Below are 24,390 nucleotides of genomic sequence, written 5' to 3'. Positions count from 1 at the left end.
GATGATAAGCCAGCATGGAGACTGAAATGGAATGATCAGATAGGTAGGAGGACCAGGATGGAGTAGATTGCTTCATCTGTTCTCTCTTGAGACAGTTCATGCTGGACAGGTAAACTGCATCTGGTGCTGAGGTCTCATCTTGGGAGCTGTATTTCCTGTTCCTTTATATAGCTTTATATCAGCTATCTTGGGGTCCACTGATTTCATTGGCATCTCTGGCTTTTTCATACTGACAAATTAGGGAGAGGGGATAAGGGAGAGAGATTTTTCCCTGATAGGGTATTGTGTCCTGAGTCTTCCATTACTATCCAAATGATAATTGAGGGAAAATGTTCCAAATTACCTAGCAAAGATCGGTTTCTCCCAGTCTCCGTCCTCATGTTTAGCTCAACCCCTTAATTAGGGGCCAAATAGGCTTCTTCAACATCTTCACTGTCAATGGGAAGTACTATATAAGTCAACAAGCATTTAGAATTTTGTGATGATATAATTTATACAAAATTAATCTCCTTTATTTTTTTCATGTACTATCTTTACATTCACTTTGGCAGAATTTGAAAATCCCTTTCAAATTGTGTCTAGGTTCTGAACCATGAAGGAAGCTATGCTGCTGGTGCAATTCTTTAAAACTCCCACTTTGCCTTTTTCAAAAGGGCCTGAGGGAGGGCCATATAATTTTAGATCTAGAAGAGTTCAATCCCTTATTTTAGAAATAAGAAAACTGAGACTTGTAGAGGGAAAGTGATTTCCCCAAGGTTACAAAGCTAGTTAAGGGCAGATCTCACACTAGAACACATGTCTGCTGACTCCAGGGAAGTGGCTTTTCACCCCCTTTACTACCATGCTTCCTTTCTTCTTTAAAGGTTTTTCAGAACAACAAACATTTATGTAACCTGCTTTATAGATAAGAATAGTTAATAAACTTCTCTACCTTTTTTTTAATAGGGTTGCTGCAGTGGAAAAATGTAAAATAGAAATAGCTTTTCTTCAGAATTCAAAAGAACAAATCATCTATCTATCCCCACCCCACTCCACCCCTTCTGCCTCTGCCCTCTTATCTTTTTGCTAGTAATAGCTAGGAAGATAACTGTTAAATATTCATGATAAGGATGAAAGCAAACTGAAAAAGCATTTACTTTAAATATTTTATATATATATGTATATGTGTGTGTGTGCATGTGTGTGTGCATGTGTGTGTATATATGTATATATACACACATGATATATACACACATGCACACACACATACACACAAACATATATAAGTGTTTTAAAGGTATTTTAAAGTTGGTGAAAAATGGAGGCAAATTTGTAAAAGCGTTTAGGACATGTTAACACATTCACCCTACTAACCACTTCACTAATGGTCTATTTCAGGTATTTTCAGTTTTATTCAATTAAGGGCAAATTTTTAGTCTGACCAGCAGTCTTGAAGCTGCCCTAGAAGCTCGATTAAAGCTTTGCCTAAATCCTGAACCTGGAATGAAATTTTCTATTCAAACCTAGGGATAAAACCAAATTTAAGTTAATTGTGCCTATGCCTAAAACTTGCCTATTTGAGCCATATGTCCATAAACAAAATTCCACTGCCCAGCTAGTGGCAATACACCTTCATTGGAGACTAAGGACCTGAGAGGAAATAGATTTTTAAATGTAGAACTTCAAAGTTGATATATGCCAAAAGAATGTTCAGCAGAAAAAGAGTGTGTTTCATATCCATTTATAAACTAAGGGGAAAAAAGAGATAGTTTGCCCTTAGCATCAATAAATTAAACAATTTTTAACGTCACAGTTGAACATCTTAGGGATTATTTTGTTGGGGAAGGGAGATAGGAAAGGAAGAGGCAGCATGGATGGTAGAAAGGATACTGGATCTGCAGCCAGAGAAAGTAATTTTATGTCCTAGCTCCTCTCCAATGTGACATTGGGCAAATCATGTAATCTCTATGGACTTTGTTTTTCCTTATTTGTGAGATATGGCTGTTGGTTTAGTAGACTGAAGTTGCAGGAATAACATCTACCCCCATACAAACTAGGCTAGCTTTTCCTCAAAAGGTATTGAAACCATTATTGAGACTTAATTGGTCTGGGAGACTGGGGCTGGAACCATAAATGTACCTTTCTGGTGACCTAAGGACAAAAGCCAGCCTGGAAAGAGTCAGCTCCTTCTTAGGTTTGACACATGTGTCAAACCTGATGTGTGCTGACTAGCCTGCCATCATAGCTAACGAGAAGCAGGGAAGCTGTTCCCAACTGCTTGTATCTTTGTTGTATCTTTGATAAATTTCTTTTTTCATGCAATACCTAGATAAACTTCCTTTTGTTAACAGTTGAATGGATTATGGGTATCTCATTACGTTCTGCTCCCAAACCTGCACCACCAGACCAGCCCAAGTCAGGTCTGACCTACAACAATTTATAAGGTGCCTTCCAGCCTGATATTTGTTACCCTGACTCTATGAGGTGAGGCTTGGCAGATCATGTACAGTCATTCTTTGAAAATAATTTCAACTATACCCCCACTCAGCATGTTCTTAATGATTGTCCATACCCAGAAGGGGCATTATTCTAATGCTACTGGCTAGCTCCTCCTCTTTGAAATTCGTGTGACCTACACTGTATCTGGGATAAAGATTTCACTTGTGTTGCTTGATTTGTTAAACATAGTTTAAAGAGTGTGGAAGGTCACTGCTCAAGCCTTCTTTGTTTGAATTTCATGGTTTACACAGCCTCTTTTTTTCTTCCTGTTCTTTGACTAGATTCTTTGTACTAGAGCTTGTTTGAATCTAATGATTTCAAATTCTAGTAGATTTTAGGTAAGGCTAGTTTATAGTAAACAGCTAATTCTCAAAGACACATTAGCTAGAAATTAGTCATTAAAACCTATATCACTTCCATTTATCTCACTTTTCAAGTAAAGATGTGTGCAAAAACTTTTTTTTATTAAGTTAAGGAAAGCTACTGATATCTTATTAGTGTAAGAGATAGAACAATCGACAAGCTTCATAGTACAATTAATGGTGCATTCAGTTTTTCCAACTAAGTTGGGATTTGCTTCTTGGTTTATGATATACTGAAGCAGCTGCCTTTCAGCTTTTTGTACTAGACTCATAAGGCAGTCTGGCTTGGTCGGTAGAAGAATGGATTAGGGATCAGGAACACCTAGGTTCCAGTCAGGTATTTGACAGTAGTTGAGCGAGCATAAGCAATCATTTAGTGTCTCTAAGCTTCAGATCACCCTCTAAGACTACAAATTATAGACAGTTTGTGATCTTTATCAGTGGAGGGAATTCCCACAGTGACAAAATCACAAATCTTTGACATATTGATGTACTGTACTAAACTAAAGTTTTGAATTCTTTGCCGATTTTACTTTTTTTTTTGGTCATGGTTGCTGAGATAATGAAGATATTTTATGCTGAAGTTTGTCATGATTTAATAGTAGGAGAAAATGGCCCAGTTACAATTGTTACTTTTCCCTCCATAACTTATTCTAGGAGGAAACAATGCACAAGTCAGCAAGTAGTAGCAGCATATCTCCCTCCTTTCTGGAAGACCCCATACTAGAGGCTATGCCAAGCAAGAAGAGTAAGTATTAGTGTTCCAGTAAAATATTTTACATCACCATCATCATCATCACCATCATCATCATCATCATTGCTGGAACTTATATTATGCTTTAAGGTTTGCAAGTGCTTTGCATATGTTATCTCATTTAATGCTCATAGCAATCCTGTGAGGTAAGGGCTGTTATTATCCCCATTTTCAGATGAGGAAACTGAAGCAGACAGTGGTTAAATTAGTTGCCCAGAGTCACACAACTAAGTATCTGAAGACAGATTTGACCTTAGATCTTCCTCACTCAGAGTCCAAGACCCTATCTACTATGACACTGGCTTGTCTTGAATAAATTGGAACAACTACGTAATAAATTGTATTTAATGCTTCATCAGGATATCTCAAAATATCCTATGGCCATTTGGAGGTGTCAAGAAATGCCATTGAAATTTTACCAGTCAGGATTACATGATTATTCTTTTGTAAGGCTGCTAAGAAAGTCATCAGGTGGAGCTGATATTAGACCTCAAGTCTCTTAGTTACTAATCCTATGTCCTCTTGGGCTTACATTTGGCAGCTCGGTGGTACAGTGGATTTGGCACCAGGCCTGGAGACAGGAAGACCTAAGCTGAAATTCATCGTTCCAAATCCAAATTACTAATGGTGTGCCCCTGGACAAATCACTTGAACTCTGTTTGCTTTAGTTTTCTCACCTGTAAAATGGGGATACTAATAGCACCTATCTCCCAGGGTTGTTGTGAGGATCATGTGAGATAATAATTATAAAGTGTTTAACACAGTATTTGGCAAATAATAGGCACTATATAAATGTTCGCCAGTATTATTATTGTTGTTGTAGTTGTTATGTTGGCTGGTTTCACTTAAAGTAAATTATTTATCTTATTTTTCATCCTGTTACGTATTTTCATTTCTGACAAATCAAGCAGATCTGTATTAGCAGATAAATCTTCACAACTAGTTATTAGGAAGACTCTTGCATGTAGATTGGAGTTGGTTACATATCTTTGTCTGATCTGAAGCCTAACAACTTACTACACACACACACACACACACATGCTCAGAGAAACCAAATGTGTTCTCCTAATTATTCTAGCATGCAAGAAGTTATGAAAGAACTAAATTTCCTGAAGTGATTTTAAACACTTCACGGTGACTTCCATGTGTCTCTATAATTATTTTTTGTATATACTCACATTTCCTGTTCCATATTTTGAACAGTAATTCAGTTTTTCTATTTCCTGAATGTTTCAATGTGGTACTTACATAGTGTTTAGGAAAATTGGAACTTTACTATTTCAGTGGATCTCTGATTTCATTCATATGAATACTCTCTTCAAGTGCGCAGATCATAACTCATCTACACTTTGTCATGCAGAATGACAACTGTTCATGTCCTACCATGAATCCTTTGCAAGGGTTCAACCCAATGGTCCAGGGCCTGCCTCTGTATCTCTTGATTTTGCCAGGATACCACTGGATCATGAAGACTGTGCATCAGTTAACCACTCATTCTCACTATACAGGATGTCCAGAAAATCTTACTGTATTTTAAATGACTAATACCAAAAAAAAGAAGCTTTCACAAACTTAGAATTCCACTAAGACTTTTTGCACTTTGTGTAACTGACAGCCTCCTTCTCCAATCGTGTATCTCTTTATTGACAATCACTTTTCTGCCCAGGTCTTTCCTGAAGATAGGTTGTAGTTTATTCACATCCACCATTTCCTTCTGGATTTCCCTGGTCTATAATGGAAAGGTACATACTTTTTTTTTTTTAATCCTTTCGATATTGACTTTTTCTTTATCATTGCTCTCCAAGGGGAAGTAGAGAGAATTGATAAAGAAAAAGAAAATCTCGATGGGATTTACAAATACATGTAACATTTCATTTGATTTTCATTATGACCCCATTGGGGGGCCAGGGGCAGAAGATGAAGTTTATTTTGATTAGTTTTATTATTACATAGCAAAAACATAATGTGAATTTCCATTAACATTGCTCTAAATGTTTTAGGGGTGTGTGTGTGTGGGTGTGGGTGTGGGTGTGTGTGGGTGTGTGTAATTTTCCATTTAACTTAAATAGGCCATAACACTATTAGTCAGCGTTTATATAACACCTTAAGGTTTATAAATCATTTTACATACATCATCTCATTAGGTCCTCAAACAACTCTTTGAGGTAGAAGCTATTTTTTCCCCATTTTATAGGTGAGAAAAACAAGGCTAAGAGAGTTTTAAGTGATTTGCCTAGGGTCACAGATCTAGTAAGACAGGATTTAAACTCAGGACTTCTTGACTTAGTTCAACACACCATTCATTGCACTACCTAGCTGCCTCTCATAAGAAATGGAAGCATTTTTTATTATTTTTAGTTGGTTTTTGACAATTAAATTCTAAAGGGAAAGAGTCAAATCAGATAATAAATACTCTAATTGAAAAACCTTTAAACCTATGCTCTTTTTTGTTTTCTTCTTGTGGTTCCTTTGATGAAATAATCCAATCAGTGAATCAACATATTTGGCTTTGTTTTGATTTTTACTTTTTTTCGTTAAATCAGTCCTGCAAGTTTTACTTTGCAGAGAGTGGAAAGAAGTATTAAATAAAAATTAAATATTATTTCTAGGTTCTTTTGTTTTCAAAAAATTATAAATTATATTGACTCTGAAACACTTTTTAAAAATTCCTTTAAGTTAAATTTTATTAGAGGTCCAGACTTGGAGTCATGAGACCATTGTTCATATACAAGCCCAGATAATTACTCTGGGTGAGTCATTTCACCACTCTGAGTCTGCTTTCTCTGATTCGTATAAAATAATTATGAAGATTACAAACTGTCTCTATAAAGATTACTTTGTAGTTTCTATTTCCAAGCCTGGTTTTAGGTGGGTGGGGAGGAACTTCATAAACCTTAAATGACTGTATGAACATGAGCTGGTATCAAAACTCTTGTCAAAGAGAACTGTGATTCAGTCATCAGAATGTAAGGATAAGAGTCTAGAATTCCAAATCCATTATTCTGTGCTTCAGTTTCTTCACTTCAAAGTAGAGACACTAATTTCCAGTGCCTATCTATTAATAATTAGGTATTTGTAATGAAGTAGCTATATCATTGTTATAATTTATTTTGACATTTAAACTTAGAATGGTTTTTCTATCATGAACTATCATGTACCTTTCTTGAAAGTTTTCCTTTATATTTGTAATGTCTGCATCAATTTCATCTATGCAAGATTTTGTGTTCTCATATTCTCCAAAAATCCCAAATAAGGAGGACTTCTTATGTGCCTCTCTATTAGACACCTTATATTTAAATACAATACTAATCACTGGCAGCGTAAGGAACACTTCTGTTAGAAAACAACCAAAGCAAAATGTTTTGGGGGGTCAGGGAGGAATCCTTGGTGGTAAGAAAGCTAACTTATTTTGGTTAAATTTTTAGTGCCTCCAAAATTCTTGCCCATATCATCAACACCCCAGCCAGAGAGACGGCAGCCACCCCAAAGACGACATTCCATTGAAAAGGAAACTCCCACCAACGTTAGACAGTTCCTGCCACCATCCCGACAAAGCTCCAGATCACTTGTAAGTAATTAAAAGACTGGGTAGTAGCTTTTTTTAAGGGGGAAGAAACAAATCCAAAGGTTTACATTTAAACTTTTTTTATGTAAAAGAAATAAAAATAACATCTAAGTAAAGTTACAATATTCTTTATAAACCAAATTAAAAGTTTTCAATGACTTTTTTTTTCCACTAGGAGACAGAGTCATATTAAAGAAATGTTTTATGTGTCCTGTGTTAATCCACTGATACTGATTTTATAAACTTGAATGATTCTGTAGCAAAGTCCAATTGTGTATTATTGAGTTCACTGGTGCAGCACATTTTAACATTGAGTTTATTGGAAGAAAAAAATGTTTGACCCATTAATTCCCGTTGTACTTTGTTTCCCAGTTTATTGAATGAAATAGAGAATTGGAGGAAAAAAAAAAACTGGTGCTGTCTGGAAGAAGTTACCAGATTTCCCCAAGAGACTGGCAGGCCCAGTGTATGGTTTCTTATTTCTTGGGTCAGCAGGACAGAGTCCACTAGTCCCCTGCCAACAAGAATTCAGCAGTTCCACTGGCCAGAAAAAGTCTGAAAAGCTTCTTGTTTAGTCTCTCCTGGCATAAGAAAGGTTTCCAGTATGTCACAAGGCTTAAATCAATAATTCTGCCCCAGGATCTCAAATTTAATGCTTTGTTGTAATGCTTGCAAGTCACTTTATAAAAGGCATACTTGATTCAAAAATGAAGAAAATGAAGAAGGTGGTCTGGAGCGTCGTTTTCTGGTTCATTAACATTTGGTGATTTTTTTCTCAAGGGGTACAAGGATAGACACTTCAAGACTGTGGTCCCCTTCACACAGGAAGGGAGAAAAGGACAAGGGAGAGGACGCATACTGACCCAGAGCACACATGTAAATCCTGAAATGTGTTCGCTGCGTTTCTGTTCTGCAGGAATACAGTTGAGGAAAGCACCATTATGAAAATCAAAGTTGGGGATTTTTAAAATCTCATTCTTTTGAGCTTATAATTTGTGTGAAGATTGACACAACTCTTATTTTCTTTAAATAGCCTTTTTGAGTTTCTGACAGGATTTCATTTCCATATGATAAAGAAAATATCTGTGGATACCATATATAGGAAGAATTATTTTAAGCTGTGTATATGGAAACCCTTCCTCTTTAGCAAACATGATAGGTACAGGGGCAGCTAGGTGGTGAAGTGGATAGAGCACTAGCCCTAGAGACAGGAGGACCTGAGTTCAAACACTTACTAACTGTGTGACCCTGGGCAAGTCACTTAACCTCAATTGCCTCAGCCCCCCACCCACAAAAAAAAAGGTGGTATGGTACTTTTTTTTTTTAGTTTTTAGGCAATTGGGGTTAAGTGACTTGCCCAGGGTCACACAGCTAGTAAGTGTCAAGTGTTTGGTCTGAGGTCAGATTTGAACTGAGGTCCTCCCAACTTCAGGGCTGGTGCTCTATCCACTGCGCCACCTAGCTGCCCCGTGAATAGTCATTTTCACAGCAAAATTCAGTAGGTTTGCCACTGATTAAAAGATAAAATAATTTTTGGACTTTTTTTCTTTAATGTTAGTGTAAATTTTACTCACCTTTGTATTTAGGAATGTCAGTGTTGTAGCTGCCTTTTGTTCTTATCTTTACAAACCTACATACCTATGGAGGCATCGAGGTGGTACAGTGGATAGAGTGCTGGGCTTTGAGTCAAGAAGACCTGAATGTGAATTCTCTCTCAGTCCCCTACTAACTGATTCTAGGCAAGTTATTTAACCTCTCAAAGTCTCAGTTTCCTCATCTGAAAATAGGGATAATATTACATTTTTGTAAAGATCAAATAAGATTTTAGATACAGATATATAGATAGAAATGTTGACATATATCAAATGAGATTTTATATATAGTATACACATTTGCATATATAATCTTTCAGTCAACCAATAGTCAAATCAGTAAGCATTTATTAAGAACCTGAGCTATGCTGAAGTACCTTTGCAAATCTTAAAGCAATATGTAAATGTTAACTCTTGTTATTATTGTTATGTCACCCTGTGTCCAGGGCATTGTGCTAGGTATCTAGGAGAAATGTAAAGATCAAATAAGATAAAAGCCTTTGACCTTAAGGAATTTCTTTCATTCTAGCATATCTATTTATATAAAAACTCTTGGGGACAAGGCTAAAACCATACATGTTATATTAAATTAAATGTTTTCAATTGATTGCTAACAAAGTTAGGCTCATCTGGGAATGCAAATTACTAGTCAAAAGAATATGCCAAGAAAGAATATCCACAACTTTAGGCATAACATGTGTAAAGCACTTTGCAGTCCTCATGGTACTCATGTTAGCTATCTTACTTCCTTGTGAAACTGAATTATTGGTAAGTGTACATAGTCTTATTATGTGGATGTTTTCTTTTATGGGGTAGGAGAGTAAGATGAAACCTATTTAGAAAAATGGTTATGTAGCAGGTAGAGTGTGAACCTTGGAGTGAGGAAGACCTGAATTCAAATTCTGTCTCAGACACTTACTAGCAGTGTGACCATGGGCAAGTCCCCTTTTCTTAACTTCAAGAACCTACCTCACAGGGTTGTTGTGAGGAACAAATGGGATAATTTGTGTAAAGCACTTTGTAAATCTGAAAGTGCTATAAAATGTTGGCTATTTTTGTTATTGTTGTTGTTAATAATTTTTGAAAGTGTCACGTGAAATCTCTTGGACTCTCAAACATCTCTTATAATTTTTCAAAACAACATGAGTTTAATGTATGCACTTCATATATAATTTTTACTCTTTCAAAAGCCCTCTTAAAATAACATAATGCATATAAAGGTTAATATTATAGCATAAGTCTTACTTTCACAATAATGCCCTCTAGTTTACTAAGTGATAACCTTTTTTTAAGTGAGAGGGGTGATGATGATTAGAATATATACCACTTTTTGTGAAACAAGCTACTCTTTCGTGTTTGAAATCCTACTGAGACATGTAAAATGTTTTTGCTAATAATCTTAATTTTTATCACACCTTTTTTCCTCCCCTTTTACAGGATGTCTGCAGTGTCTTTATTCAACTTTGGCCAAATGATCGTAATTTTCCAGCAGAGAGAAAGAAGGCTGGTCTTTAAATTCCTTCTCTGACTTATGAAACCAAGCAAGCTGGTTATTAGAATTTCTTAGCCTTGTATATCACTCATATAAAGCAGTTAGTTGTCCTTTATACTCTTAATTTCCATTTATTCTACCCCATCATCAAAGCATTGATAGTAAGAATTAAACAAGCACTTTGGGGAAAAAAAAAGTCCACATGTAGGTCTTTGTTATGAGAGAGAAATTGGTCTCCAGCAATTAGAAATTCAGATTTTTCTAGGTTTATACTAATGGATACAAATACTGACACAAGAACATGCATATATATGTGCATATATACACATGTACATGCATATATACATACATACATATATGTATGTATATGTATATCTTGATCTTTACATTTTCAGGGGTTTATTTTCATGACTTGGAATCTCTATTATGACATCATTCATGTTCTGCATTCATTTGTTTTTTTTGTTCCATCTTTTCTTTTCCTTTGCAATTTTCTTTTTTTCCCTGTCTATTGTTCAGGTTCCTAGGATAACCAGTTTATGGCCAAGGACACCTTTCCGACCACTTTTTTCTACCATACAAACAGCTTCTCTGCTCAGCTCTCATCCCTTTGAAGCAGCCATGTTTGGGGTAGCAGGGGCTATGTATTATCTCTGTGAGAGAGCTTTTACCAGCAGGTGGAAATCCGCAAAGGTTGGCCTCTTTCTGCCGGTTCTGGGAATTATTTTACATTTCTGCACCCTCTTTAAGAGCAAAGTACTGCTGAAAATATTTAACAGCTTAGATTGGCACTATGCTTCTGATCATTGATTTCAGTCTTTTGTAGGATTTATAGATCACTCAATTATCTCATTTGAGGGGAAAATCAACTTCGAAAGGACAACAAACTAAAATGCAGCATCAGATTAGGGAGATGCCCTGGATGTTTTTCTCTTCACGTAATCTCATTCTCCAGCATGGAGAAGCCTTTCATTCTGCCCTCTCAGAGTAGAAGTATATTGCTAATGCATTAAATGCTCCCACCTGGTTTGTTCCTGGTCAAGAAAATGGCAGTAACAGCCACTTTGATTGGTGTAGCTAAGCTCCTGGTGAAGAGTATACTAGTAGCCATGTAAGCCACAACCAGATCATGTGAGCAATATATCTGCCTTCTGCACCTGGTGTGCTTTAGGCTTTTCTCCATTTGGGGGATGTTCATGAATGTACTGTCACTAAAGAGTAGCACTGTATCTATGCTTGCTGGGAGAGCGATCCTTTTTCATTACCAGCCTCTCCTCAAAAAGATATGTAATACTAGTCAGGGGTGTCATGTGGCTTTATGAAAACCCACTTCCTTCTTGCACAGAGAGAAATGGTTGTTTCTTCTGTTTTTTTTTCAATTGTTTGAAATATTTTTATTACTAATGTTTTGTTATTACATTTAAGATTTTCATAGATGGGCTATTTTACTGCCCTTGAATCTTCAAGCTTTTAAAGCAAGGAGAAAGGTTCAAAAGCTTTCATATAAAATACATTAAAATTATCTTGGAACATACTGACACTGATTTTGACTGTAAATTTACCATGCAAAGCAGATCATCATTTGAAAGCAGAGTTAATTGTTTACTCTAGCAAAGGGCTTCCATCCTGCACAGTGTGCTTTTTTTCTCCTAAATATTATGTTTTATTAGCTGACCTAGAAGCTGTTTTCTGCATCAATTCTTTATTGGCTATTGTACTGTAGAAATAAATTCCCAAATGTAAGTGAGTCCCAACTAGTTCTGTTCTCTGGTAACAAGTCATTGCGTACAGGGTGAATCTTAATTCCTTTCCCTGTTTTGATACTGGCAGTATTACTTGAATGACCTAATTTCTAACTCCCATTGTTCCTACCACTATCATTGATGATCTGACAGCATTTTCATAAATGATCCTTGGTTTTCTAATGCTCTGTTTAAATTTAGCTTGATAAATCTAAACATAACAATGATAAAAAGAAATGACCTAATTGTTTCTAATTATTATGAAAGAGAGACTAGTCAGATCTACAGCTGTTAATTTTGGTTTTTAACTGCTTCTTTGTAATCTATGAAAAACTAAGAATATGATGCGTGCTTTGGGCCAGATTTTCTAGGTTCTTCTGTTTCCCTATAAAATGCCAACTATAAGAGCACAACTAGCTTTCTTTTTATACAGTGGCTCAATAACATAAACTACATAATGTACTTAGGTTATCACTATATTTTTATTAGTGGATCTGATCCCATGTGAATGCTGAAAACAGAATGAGAGTATTGAACTAGTTCCTAATGCCACCACTTAATATGAAAAATGAGTTCTAAAGGCACATTGGACCATACAGCATATTGATCATATCCATTCTCCTCTTAAACTTGTGTATCCTCAGACTTCTCCCTGCTGACCTTGGGAGTTAGATCCAAAGTAAGAGGATAAAGAAAATGTGGTAGTTTTGCAGAGTCTAGGTCCTTAACCCCTTTACTAGTGTCTACTGATTAAAATGAAGGTAACATGTGTTTTAAAATAATTGGGCATGATTAAATAATTGGGGACCTGGTTATAGTTTATGATTAAAACTCTAAATGCTTTAGATGCTTTGGAGTTTTAGCTAGCTCATTCTCAACACAATCCATTGAAATTTTATTTAGCCCAGCAGTATTGAATTTATCTTTCTCTTCATTTAAAAAAAAGTATATAGAAAGTTTTTCTTTTAACTTAGCATATTTGTTTTTCATTTCATGTTGCATTGAAGTTTTGTTGTCCTTGTGAAAGCTCCAGAAGTAAAACATTAGCATTGAACCTGACAAGGATTATGTTATTAATGGATAGCTTAGGAAGCTTTTCTTTTAAAAAAAAAAAAGGCATACAAAATATTCTCATATTTCCTGCATAGTCCATAAAGTGGTACACTTTCAAATATGGTTAAAGGTGATTAGTTTAAAATATGCTTGAATCAGTATTTTTGTTGACTTAAGACTGAAAGAACATGATACATACATATCCTTACCATATATATTAATATGACCTTGTGAAACAGATACCACTTAGCCTTTAACAAACAAGGTAGTAAAAAAAAAATCATCATAGTTATGTGAAATAATTTAATGAGTAGTTATTTATAGGCTTACACTACTATGTAGTTTAAAAACTTATGATTAAAATTATTGTCATACTCAGGAATAAATGAGGTAGGTGGGAAAAGCTCTTATTCATATGAAATATTTTTCTTTTTTTATTCATACGAAATATTTAAAAGGACAATAGCTGCATCAAATGAAATGTTCAGCCAGCTCTGTTTATTTGATATAACACTCTTGAAAGCTTATACCTTTGAAAAGTTTTATTTCTTCCCACTTGATACCACCCCCTTTCTCAAGGCAAATCAAAGTACAGTAAACACAGAACCTAAATGTAAAACACTTGTGCTATATCTGAAAATTTCTCCCATTGGAAAGTGAAGTTGTGTGAGGGGTGATTGTTTTTGCACCTTTTGGAGGAAATCATATATTTCTGAACCAACAATTCTTTCCCCAAGCGACTAGGTAAGACACATGCAGCTATTGGTTTTTATAAAAGAAAATAAAAATTTAAACAAATTTTAGCAGCTTTGTGTGTGTGTGTGTTTGGAGGAACAGAGGGAAGTGTGCATTTGATTCCAGTAAACAAGGCAATAGTTCTTTAGAATGCGGTGGTTCTAAAATGCTAATGTTTGTGGAGTTTGTCCCACAGATTTCAATTTTTATTTTTCTCTGATTGAAAGACAGAACTGATTGTTAAAACTCCATCAACTGACTACATCCATAGTCATCCGATTCTTCATCTGGCTTATTTGTTAGATTTCAAAAATGTCAGTGTGTTGCTGTGAGCAATGCTATTGTGTGTGTGTATGTGTGTGTGGGAGTGAATTAATGTGTTTATACTGAGAACATTAAGTTTCAGTGTCACTTCACCACAATAGTGCCTGTGAAGCATAGAATGGTGGGAATGCGTAATTGTTCTGTCTTTCTATTAGATTTATCCAATCAAAAGCAGAGCTGGATGACAAACAGATGGAAATGAGGTTTTTTTATTCAGTGGAATCAATTACATCAGCATCTAACCTATTTTAACCTAACTATTTTTAGAGGATCAAAACCTGAGCCATTAGCACTTAGAAGAAATTTGAAATAATATTTAAGTCTAGCCTTCTCCCCTCCAAAAAAAATCTTTTATATATTTAATAGTTCTTTTTGAAGGAAAAACAAAAATGCATATTAACACATTTCGTCTGTGAAATTACCTTATCAGTTTCATGTTCAAATTCCATTCATAAAATTGGAGTTTTTCTGTGATTGCTGATGTGACATGCCACTAAATAAAGCCTTTGGGGATAAATTACTAACCACTTTCTTTGGCTCTTCTGGGCACCACAAACCAACATACATTTGAAAACAGTACTAGTACTAGTGCTGCTGCTTGTCTATATCTCACATGCTATATGGAACAACAGCACTAAGTAACAGCTTAGTATATCTACCAGTCCAAAGATAAAACTGCGATGCAATTGGACTAAACAAGCAAAAAATGATTGAAAAACTTTCATAATAAAAATATACATGTCTACTAAATAAAACCGCTCCATGAGACAAAACACCTGAACCTGAAAACTTTGATGTTGTTGTGAATGGCACAAAGATAGACCTGAATCAGGTGGACTGTTAGCAGTTATTATGCCATCCCATATCTCAAGGTATTTGAAAGTTATGTGATGCCCACGAATCAGCCAAGTCTTCTCTAGTTTTCATGAAAAATCTTTCTTCTTTGAAGCTTCTACTAATCACGTAATGGTTCTCTGAGAGAAAGACTTGAAGTGGGCATAGGAATTTCTTATTCCTGTGGAATTTTGAATTTCAGGAAGAATTCTGTTATCCAGTGGAATGCTTGGCTCTCACAGTCGAGGAAGTGATGCATATTCGCCAGGTGCTGGTAAAGGCAGAGCTGGAAAAGTATCAACAGTATAAAGATGTCTACACTGCACTGAAAAAAGGAAAGGTATATCTGTGGTTGTTGAAGCATGACTCTTAGAATTTCTCTGGAGCAAAGAATTTTTTCTCTTCACTAGTAGTGGAATGATATTTCTTTCTGTCTTTCCCTTAAGAGGGAGAATCACTAAAGTTCCTCTCTAGAAATACCAAACTAACAAATAGGATGGTTTTGTTGAGGGCTTAAAAATAAACTTAGTAATTAATGTGTGTATATAAAACTATATATACCTTAAGGTGGCTTTTTAGTGGGTTTTGTAAATAAGAAATATCCGAGAATGGGAGAGTACAGTTCTTTGAGTCCTTCAGTTTGTTTCCAGGGCTTTAAATCTATAACCTTATTATTCATGTGAAACTGCAAACATATAATTATATGTGGGTTGTTTTTTTTATGAAGTGAGGGAGAGCCAACTTAAAAACCAATGTCTCAGTTGTCTTCTTCATGGCATCCACTGAACTTATATAACATGCACATCACAACCTTATTCCAATATTAGAAAATTAACTGTTGACACAGTTCTTCCTTTTTCAAATTTTATTTCCTAGCTCTGCTTCTGTTGCCGAACTAGGAGGTTTTCCTTCTTCACTTGGTCTTATACCTGTCAGTTCTGTAAGAGGTAAGGCAATCCATACATGATGAAAGATATTTACTAGTAAGAATCCCACTGACATTAATTTTATTTAAAGCTTCTGTACACAGGGAAATTATTGGTAATGTCCTACTTATCTGTCTTGTATTTTTATATCTTTGGAGGGGGTGAGAATATTGGTTTCTTTATAATAATTTACCAAACAATTGATTATTATAAACTAGGATAATGAATTCATAGATATCATTTGTTTAATTTAAGCACGGATGATTCTGATGATAGTATTTTATATTTAAACTAGACATGAAATTTAGAAGCAATTAATGTGATCACTTTGTATTTTAAAAAAGGTAAATTTTATATAAATATAGGTGATCCATTTATCTAGGTCTTTTTCTGAGATAAGTTGTATTTGTCCTATCTACTGTCACATGAAGTGCACCTACTGATAGGAGAAAGGATAGAGAGTTTTCACAATTAAGTATAGAAGTCTAATCTACCCAGGTAGATAGGCCTTGAATTATTGACAAAATGCTTCAAATGCCCTATACTGACTACTGCTTTTGATTTCATACACAGGCCAGTATGCTCACAGTGTTGCAAAAAGGTAAGCTGAGATAAATAGCTCATGCTACTTTTAGGGCATGGATTTAGAGCACAGGTTATATATCTGTGACAACATTTTTCATTCTTGGTCTCATTTTGGGGTAACAGATGCGATTGCCATCCAAGCCATATTCCACTCTTCCTATCTTTTCTCTGGGACCTTCTGCCTTGCAAAGAGGAGAAACTTTTATGAGACCCGAAAAACCCTCTACTAGCCACCATCGACCACTTCGGAGCATTGCCAGGTGAGAATTCCTGGAACTTTATTAGTAACAGAGAGATTATCTTTTTGGTATCTGTGATGAAAGATAGGTTTGGATTTTGCCAGTAAACTGCAAAAACAGACTGGTCTGCACAGTTCATTGCCTTAGTGAATGGGCAAGCAGCTATTTAAAAGCCACCTTACTTTATAGTTTAACTAGGTTTCCTAACCCTTTTTGAAACTTAGAAATAAGGCAGGACAGTGTAATGGATAGAGCACAAAGTTTGAATCTCAGCTCTGTAACTTTTACACTGAGGTTTTGAGCAAGTCATATCTCTGGGCTCAGTTGCTTTTTTATAAAATGATGGTGCTGGACTAGATCATCTTTAACCTCTATCCTTTTCCAGCTCTCAACTAGGCTACTACAAAAGTGAAAACCATTTACAGTGCAACTTTTACAAATGAATGTACTATTTTAAAATGAAGATTAAAGACATCTATAGAGCCATTCTGGGCATTCTTTTCCCTATTCTTATTTTAGGAGGAAATCAAGTTTTATCCTTTGTGTAGAGTTTGGCCTTCAGTGTTTTGGGCTGGTTATTAAAGAAAGAATAATTAAGTCCAGCAAATATTAAGTGACTGCCATGTGTATCAAAGATAATAACAGAACAGTCTGTACCATGAAGGTGTTTATATTCTACTTATAAAAATAAAGCTTGATTCCAGAGGTTGTCAATGTTTGAAAAAAAGTGCCAGGGTGCTAAACTTTTTCCAAAGCTAAGTGGGAGCCACATCTTGAGTAGGGTGGGGTAGGGATTGAGTAAATTTTAGTTCTTGAGAAGGTAGATAGGACAACATTGGCCATAGACTTTCAGAGAAAAGAGGATGATTTGAGTACTGACCATTAGCTCACAAGCCAGAAGTAGATTGGTACCAGCTATTAACTCTTGCAACTTACTCATTGCAGTTCTATTGCAAAAAGGGAGGAGAGTAAGAGAAAATTTACTCTGTGAACCATTTTTGGACCATGTCCTAGAGTCTGAAAATCCCCACTTTAGGCTCTCTCCCTTCATATATTGTACTTGAATGATAAGTTTTCATTTTTTGAATTATTAGTGAATTTAGGATATAGCATTTCAAAATGCTTAGAATTCCTAGGGTAGACCATGGTAGTAATGAGAGAGCTTGCATTGAGCCCAAACAAATTGAAGTCATTTTACTTCTGCTGTATTAATAGTTATATTCATTTTTCAGTTTAAATGAAATAGTAAATGATTTAAAAAAAAATTCCAGCTCTAAATATTTGAAAATTACGAAACCATAAAATAGATAACTTAAGAAATAAAAATTACTTCCATTTTGAAGATGGTACAATAAACTACTATTTCTCTAGATTCAAAACAACCAGAAAACTAAAATCACCAGAATTTGTCAGGGGTGGCATTCTACATTTATCACTCTACTTTTATGAGAAAGTGTGTGAACCGACATATTAATGGACTTATTCATGGGAATATCAATGAACAACTTCCAGGTTTTATTGATTATGTCATATGGACAATAATGCTATATCTGCCTTCTATTATATGATGATAACTAACATTCATAATGAAGATACTGGGCCACCGCAAGATTCTGAAGTGACATCTGAAGAATCAGAGATTTTAAATTATGTGCACTATAATTTTAGCATTTTTGCCACCTTTGCTCTTTGAAAAACAGTAATCCCTGTGTTCCCATTTGTGGTTAATTCTCAGTTAAACAGAATATTCAATTAAGCAAAATATTCTTTTCCTTTAGCATTCTAGCTTGGGGATAATTACATTCCAAATATTATAATTTTGAGATTCTTAGATATTTTACATAGCAAATTTCCCAAGTTTCTTTTGAAAAAAGAACATTGTTTTCTGGTCTTTGTCTTCAATACCTGATGCCTTGAAAGCAGTTCAGGATTTGAAGGATCCATGATTTCAAGTCCATTGATGCACATGGAAACTCATTACGTCTTACTGAGGGGTGTTAATGAGTTTCTGTAGCTGAAAAACCTTACAATCTGGTGGACAACCACATGGTGATGACCCCTTGCAGATGACTTCAAGGTATCCTTGAAGCATGCTTAATTTGGTAAGACCTACCAGAGGTTGCCCTCTACTGGCATGATCTTGCATTGTCCTGGCATTACCTCCTTGCCACAGTGAGATTGGAGTAGGATATGAGTGAAGAGTCTTACTTATAATAGGCCCTAATAAATGAATAAGAAATCCCTCTTGGTAAAGTATCATGAGATTCTTCTTATATTTCAGCAGTGGGATAAATTTTCACCTTCAGAATTTATATTTTATTCACATGATGCTCTTAATTAAGGAAATATAGATATTGATTTAGGCTTTTTTTTTTTTTAGATTTTCCTCAAAATCTAAGTCTGTAGATAAATCAGATGAAGAACTACAATTTCCCAAAGAATTGATGGAGGACTGGAGTACTATGGAGGTGTGTGTAGACTGCAAAAAGTTTATTTCAGAAATCATCAGCTCCAGCCGGAGAAGCCTGGTGCTGGCCAACAAGCGAGCTCGTTTGAAAAGGAAAACACAGTCATTCTACATGTCCTCAGCAGGTCCCTCGGAGTACTGCCCTTCGGAGAGAACTATCAATGAAATCTGAGCCTCGTGCCTTTCCAGTTGCTCTTGTTCACAAAGTCAGCATTGGTGGGAGAACACTAAGAACTGCATTGTCTTTTCTTTCCTTTCCTTTCTGTGGTTTTATTTCATAGGCTTGAATTTGCATTATATCAGATATTTGTTGCACCACGTTGTTCTATTGACTGAATGCTGTGTTCATATCTGTTACCGATATGCAACAGGTCAGCCGATCAATCATTTGCACTGAAAGAAAACAGTGGTTTGAAACTTGCCTTTTTTTTTTTAATTTGTACATTTGAAGGACAAAACAGTTTTCCCTGAGTTCAGTTCTTTACCACTTTTTGAATCGTTTTCCAACCAAGGCTGAAAAGTTCTTTAAGGAGAAACCAATCTAACAAAGGAATCAGTGTTAGCACAGTTCTAAGCAGTAAGTCATATTGGCATTTCCACCTAACAGTGTTCACATGTAGTGTATACAGTAATCCAGAGCCCTCCTGAAGGACGCTAAACTCCTAGCATGGGCTATAGTAATTATTGTCTCACAGCATAAACTCTAGGATTTGCTAATGCTAACAAATTGATTTTTAAATTTATTGTTAATCTGAGATTTTGGTTAAATAAGGGACTTTATGATGTCTGTGTTCTAGTGTAAAACACCAGCATAAGCTGTACACCCAAATGGGTGACTATTTCCCCAAAGCTGCTGGATTTGTCAGCCCTAGTGTAACTGACCAGTGTCTCTCATGGAGGTGACACTTTATTCCTTTGAATGTATTGTGACTATTGGTAGTATTAGTAATAATAGACTGGGTGATAGAGGTTTGGCAGAAGTTTGGGGACTAAAGCATAAGGCAACAGCTTGAGTATATTCCTATAATGTCAAAAGAGCCCATGATCACACTTGAAAGGTGGGTGGTCTGTTTTGAGACTATACAGGTTGGCAGCCTCTGACCACACTGGTATGGCTCTAGTAGCAGATACATTATCAACTATGTTTTTCATATCTTAGGAACTTGGCCATCAAGTCTAAACTCGGCTGTAATTTGGTACCTAAGGTCTTAGACTGGAAACAAATTTATTTATTTTTGTAAATGAACTTTTTAAAACAAAAATGGTTGTTTAGCTGTTTTAAAGTTATAAGAACATTAACCTGCTGACTGGCTTCAGATGCTTTTTTGCATTTCTTTTTCTCACAAATGGCTTCATGTGTGTAGTATTGGGGGTTGGGGGGGCGGGGAAGAAAGGGCGAGCCATTGTGCACCTAAAATTTATCAGCTCATTTAAGATCATAAAATGGAATAGATTATTTTGGTATGCTTAAAACAACCAACCAAATAACCATTGATGTTTGTCAGATCAGTTAATGCACATGCATTGTAATTTTCATAAAGCAGTAGATACATCCATATTCAACCTGGTGACAGCACCATAGGTGGCATGATAAGTATTTGTTATTGTATCAAAATATAGTTAACATTTCTATATGAAGTTAACATGCCTCAAAACTATCCCAATACTACTTTGAAGTGGACTAAAATTTTATGATTTCATAGCCTAAAATTTCCAAAATAAATTTGAATGATTAATTAAATAATGCACGTTAACAGTTCCTTCATATTTGCATGTGAAACTATAATGTCTCCAGGTATTTCTGATTATGTAGAAGTTTAAATTATTTTAAGAGCTTCGAAAAATCTATACTTCAGTGAAACTTATTTGTAACATTTTCTAAGAGACCAAGTTGTTTGAAATTTATATTCAGGAAAAAATTTTATGTGAGCCACAATATTTTGGGACCCCATACTCAAACTTTTAAAATAATTGCTAGCTGGAAAAGAGGATATGAAGGTAAGAGAAAAAGATAGCTCAATTAAGTTCCTTGTACATGTGTGCATGTGTGTAAACATACACACAGCCATGCTTGATCAGTTTTTTGTTTGCTTGTTTTTTGGTCTGGACCCATAATTTAATCTGTATAGGGAAAATCTAGTCTAGAAATTCCCTTCATTGACACAGATCAGTGACACAGACTTAATTTGCAATCTTAGAGAGTTGCTTGGGGTACTGGAGGTTTAGTGGCCTGCCCGTGATCAGATAGCCAGTATGTGCCTAAGGCAGGACTTGAAGCCTGTAGCAAGGACACACTGCCTCCTCTCATAACAAACCACACAAAAGCAAAGAAGGTAACATCCTAAAACTGAGGAATTTTCTTACATTCACAAAAATAAATAAAAGTAAATAACAAAGAGGTGATCTTTCCAGCCTATCTTCCTCCTTTAGACCCATGGTGGTACAGAAGTTTATGAAACTCTAGTCACCATTCTTGCTCTCTTGGTCATTAGAATATAAGTGGGCAAATTTAACATAATAGGATGCATGGTTAATACAAATGAAACAATGTTTTAAATGGTTACTGTAAGAAAAGGAGGAAAGTACCAGTCAACCTGTAATTTGTATTAGTCCTATTGGTGTGCTTTTTGGGGTGCCAAAGCCAGTCCTTGTGTTTTAACCTTTTGCTTTCCTTTGCTAAATTCTATAGTGATCGCTTAATTCCCATTAGAAGCAATTCTCAGTTTAAAGGGCTGGAATTTAAAATCCTTTGCCTTGTCTGTCTTTAGGAACATGTGCCCATTTTCACATTTTAAAATTGTTCAGTATTCCTCTTTATGCTATTTAACATTCACCTATGATCCAGTTTGTTTTTTTTAAGGCGTCTGTACTGCCCCTTTCATTGGAGTTTAAGGGATCTTGGAGCAATGTGTGCTCAAATGAAATAAAATGACCTGCTGTGTGCGATGCCCTGTACACACCCGGAAGTGCTGTCTTCAGCGTTAGGTGTTCTTCCTTTTGGTTGGCAGCACTGTGGGATCTCCTCTTCCCACTTTCTTTGCTCTTCTCTCATGCTCACTCCAGGTGTTGAGTACCACTTCTTTTTGTTCTCATACCTCATAAAGTTACCCTGTGGAGAGTTCTATGTTTCTCTCCCTGTAGTTTGACCTCGTATCAGTGTCAGAATATATGAGAAAGTTTGTAAATACATGTAATATATTTATTAATATTCGAAAGGCTGCCATCCAGCAGACACTGGGAATAGATTTTCCCAAGATGACTGAAAATGAAAGCAAGTCTTATTGATATGCACATTGATTAAAAATTATCTTACTAGATTTCAAATTTTGAGCCTTTTAAGTCAAACCTTGGAGACTTTATGGCACGTAGCATTTTAAGAATTAAGTTGCAAGGGGATATGTGACTAGCAACATGAACTCACCACCATGAATTTTTCTTAAAGCTTTTATTTTTCTAACTGTATTAATAAATGTAGGACTTGGTTTTAAAGGTCACATAGGAGACATGAAAGTTCCTAAAATGTGCCACAATTATTTGCTGATGGTGAAAATACAGAGAATTTTGTATGAAGAACTATTAAATTAGGGTTGTGAGGAATGTATTCTCAGCTTTCTATGTGTATAAAATCCAAGGTCTTACTGGTATTCATGGTGATAGTACTGAGCGTTTTTCATTAAGGCCTCTTATTTGAAAATTATCTGGGGAAAAATAAAAAAGCCTTTCCATCATAGCCTCTGTGTGTGTTGATTTTCCTGTTCTAAATGGGTTAACTAGATGACTTTGCCTGTTCATTACTAGTGGGAATCATCTGGGCTAGAGAGGGAAGAGAATTTTTATCACTGACACCTTAAGAACACTTTGCCAACTACTACCTGATATCTGTCACTCAAAAGAAATTTTTGAGTGATTCTTGTTTTATTGACTACATGTCTATGCTAATTCAGACCATCAAACATTTTTAAATGCCACCTTTTCTCTGAAATTGCAGCTTAAATTTTGTACGTATATGTGTGTGTGTGAATAGACAGAATTAATGATATAACTAAAGTTTCTTGATCTTTGTTTTCCCATGACAAATGAAATCACATTTTCCAAGTTTTTCTCCTTAAATATACCCAAAGAAATGAAACTCTGAGCCCCTGCCTTTAAAACTCCAATTACACCAGTGTTCAATAACTGATAATTTCCTGATAAATTACATTGAATATATATTGAAAGTTGTAAAAATTTCTTCTTTCCAAAGTGATTAAGCATCTCTGTATTTTAACATTCATCTAAAAAAACTTTTAAACTTTTGACATATTGAAATTAAACCAATTTAAATATCCAGACTAGTTTAAGGACCTAGACTGAACTAATTTAAAGACCATTTCAGAAGAAAACAGCATTGTGATACCTTTAGTTTTAAGAAAAATGGTAGAAGCTTATGTCTTGTTAAGTGAAAAGTGAAATGTAGTCTGCCACAATGTATTTCTACCTTTTTATTCTTAAAGACCAAGGAGGGGGTTCCATCAACTCTGGTTATTAGTATTAGGCAATGCAAATCAAAGCACATTTTGTTTTAAAGGCCTTTATTAAAAGAATATTGTAAGGTATTTTCACCATTTAAAATGTTTACTCCCAACATGATTTCCGTCTTAATGTACACAAGAAAATGTTTTCTATTTTTTAGCTTTTCATCAACACCCAAATTAAGTAAAAAATGCCATTTTAAAAGATGAATTTACCATAATTTTCTCTTTATTGAAAAATATATCTCAAACACATGCCATCTACTCAGTTTCATAATGTGGAAAAGGGGGACTGTTCTAGAGCATCTCTAACGACATCTGTTTCAGCAGATTCTACACGTCTACATCCTATGTGTTGTTTCTAAATAGTGAAACTTGATTTCTAATATATGCAATTATGCTTGATATAATTTCTATAAGGGCCTCCATAAGGATCTTTGGACTTGATTTCCTATAAAGCTTTGGGACAATAAATATAGTCAACTTTTGATTATCCCTGGGACTGAATGAGATAGAAAAACAATAGTCTAAAAGTTATTTATAGTTGTTCCATAAATGCACTCATTATCTCTGTAATCATCACAACTCCCCTATTCAACCTAAAGGTTAGTTATATACAATCTAGCTGGACTATCAGGATGAGGAGACCGTAGATAATACAAAAGCAAGTAATTGGTAGTTGACTGTTAGTATCTTTTTTATTGAAACACATACAAAATGCAGTGGGGCTC

At 35.3% G+C, this 24,390-nt stretch overlaps 1 protein-coding gene across 2 annotated transcripts in view; it reads left to right on the top strand.

Moving 5' to 3' along the window:
* SPIRE1 (spire type actin nucleation factor 1) overlaps window positions 1-22,878 on the top strand; it is a 240,612-nt gene extending 217,734 nt beyond the window's left edge. The window contains exons 10-17 of one of the 2 annotated variants that reach the window (XM_027852423.1): window positions 3,498-3,588; window positions 7,020-7,162; window positions 10,763-10,936; window positions 15,134-15,271; window positions 15,808-15,878; window positions 16,431-16,458; window positions 16,566-16,702; window positions 19,062-22,878. In XM_027852423.1, coding sequence (XP_027708224.1) covers window positions 3,498-3,588; window positions 7,020-7,162; window positions 10,763-10,936; window positions 15,134-15,271; window positions 15,808-15,878; window positions 16,431-16,458; window positions 16,566-16,702; window positions 19,062-19,320 — 1,041 coding nt within the window. In that variant the 3' untranslated portion in view covers window positions 19,321-22,878. The remainder of the gene's footprint in view (window positions 1-3,497; window positions 3,589-7,019; window positions 7,163-10,762; window positions 10,937-15,133; window positions 15,272-15,807; window positions 15,879-16,430; window positions 16,459-16,565; window positions 16,703-19,061) is intronic. The other variant, XM_027852422.1, reaches the window with a different exon arrangement.
* The last annotated feature ends 1,512 nt before the right edge of the window (window positions 22,879-24,390 follow it).

Source organism: Vombatus ursinus, unplaced genomic scaffold (genome assembly GCF_900497805.2).
Source record: "Vombatus ursinus unplaced genomic scaffold, bare-nosed wombat genome assembly UNPS02009573.1, whole genome shotgun sequence".
NCBI lineage: Eukaryota > Metazoa > Chordata > Mammalia > Diprotodontia > Vombatidae > Vombatus > Vombatus ursinus.
The sequence above is the reverse complement of the archived record's forward strand: the minus strand, read 5'-3'. Positions and strand labels throughout refer to the sequence as shown.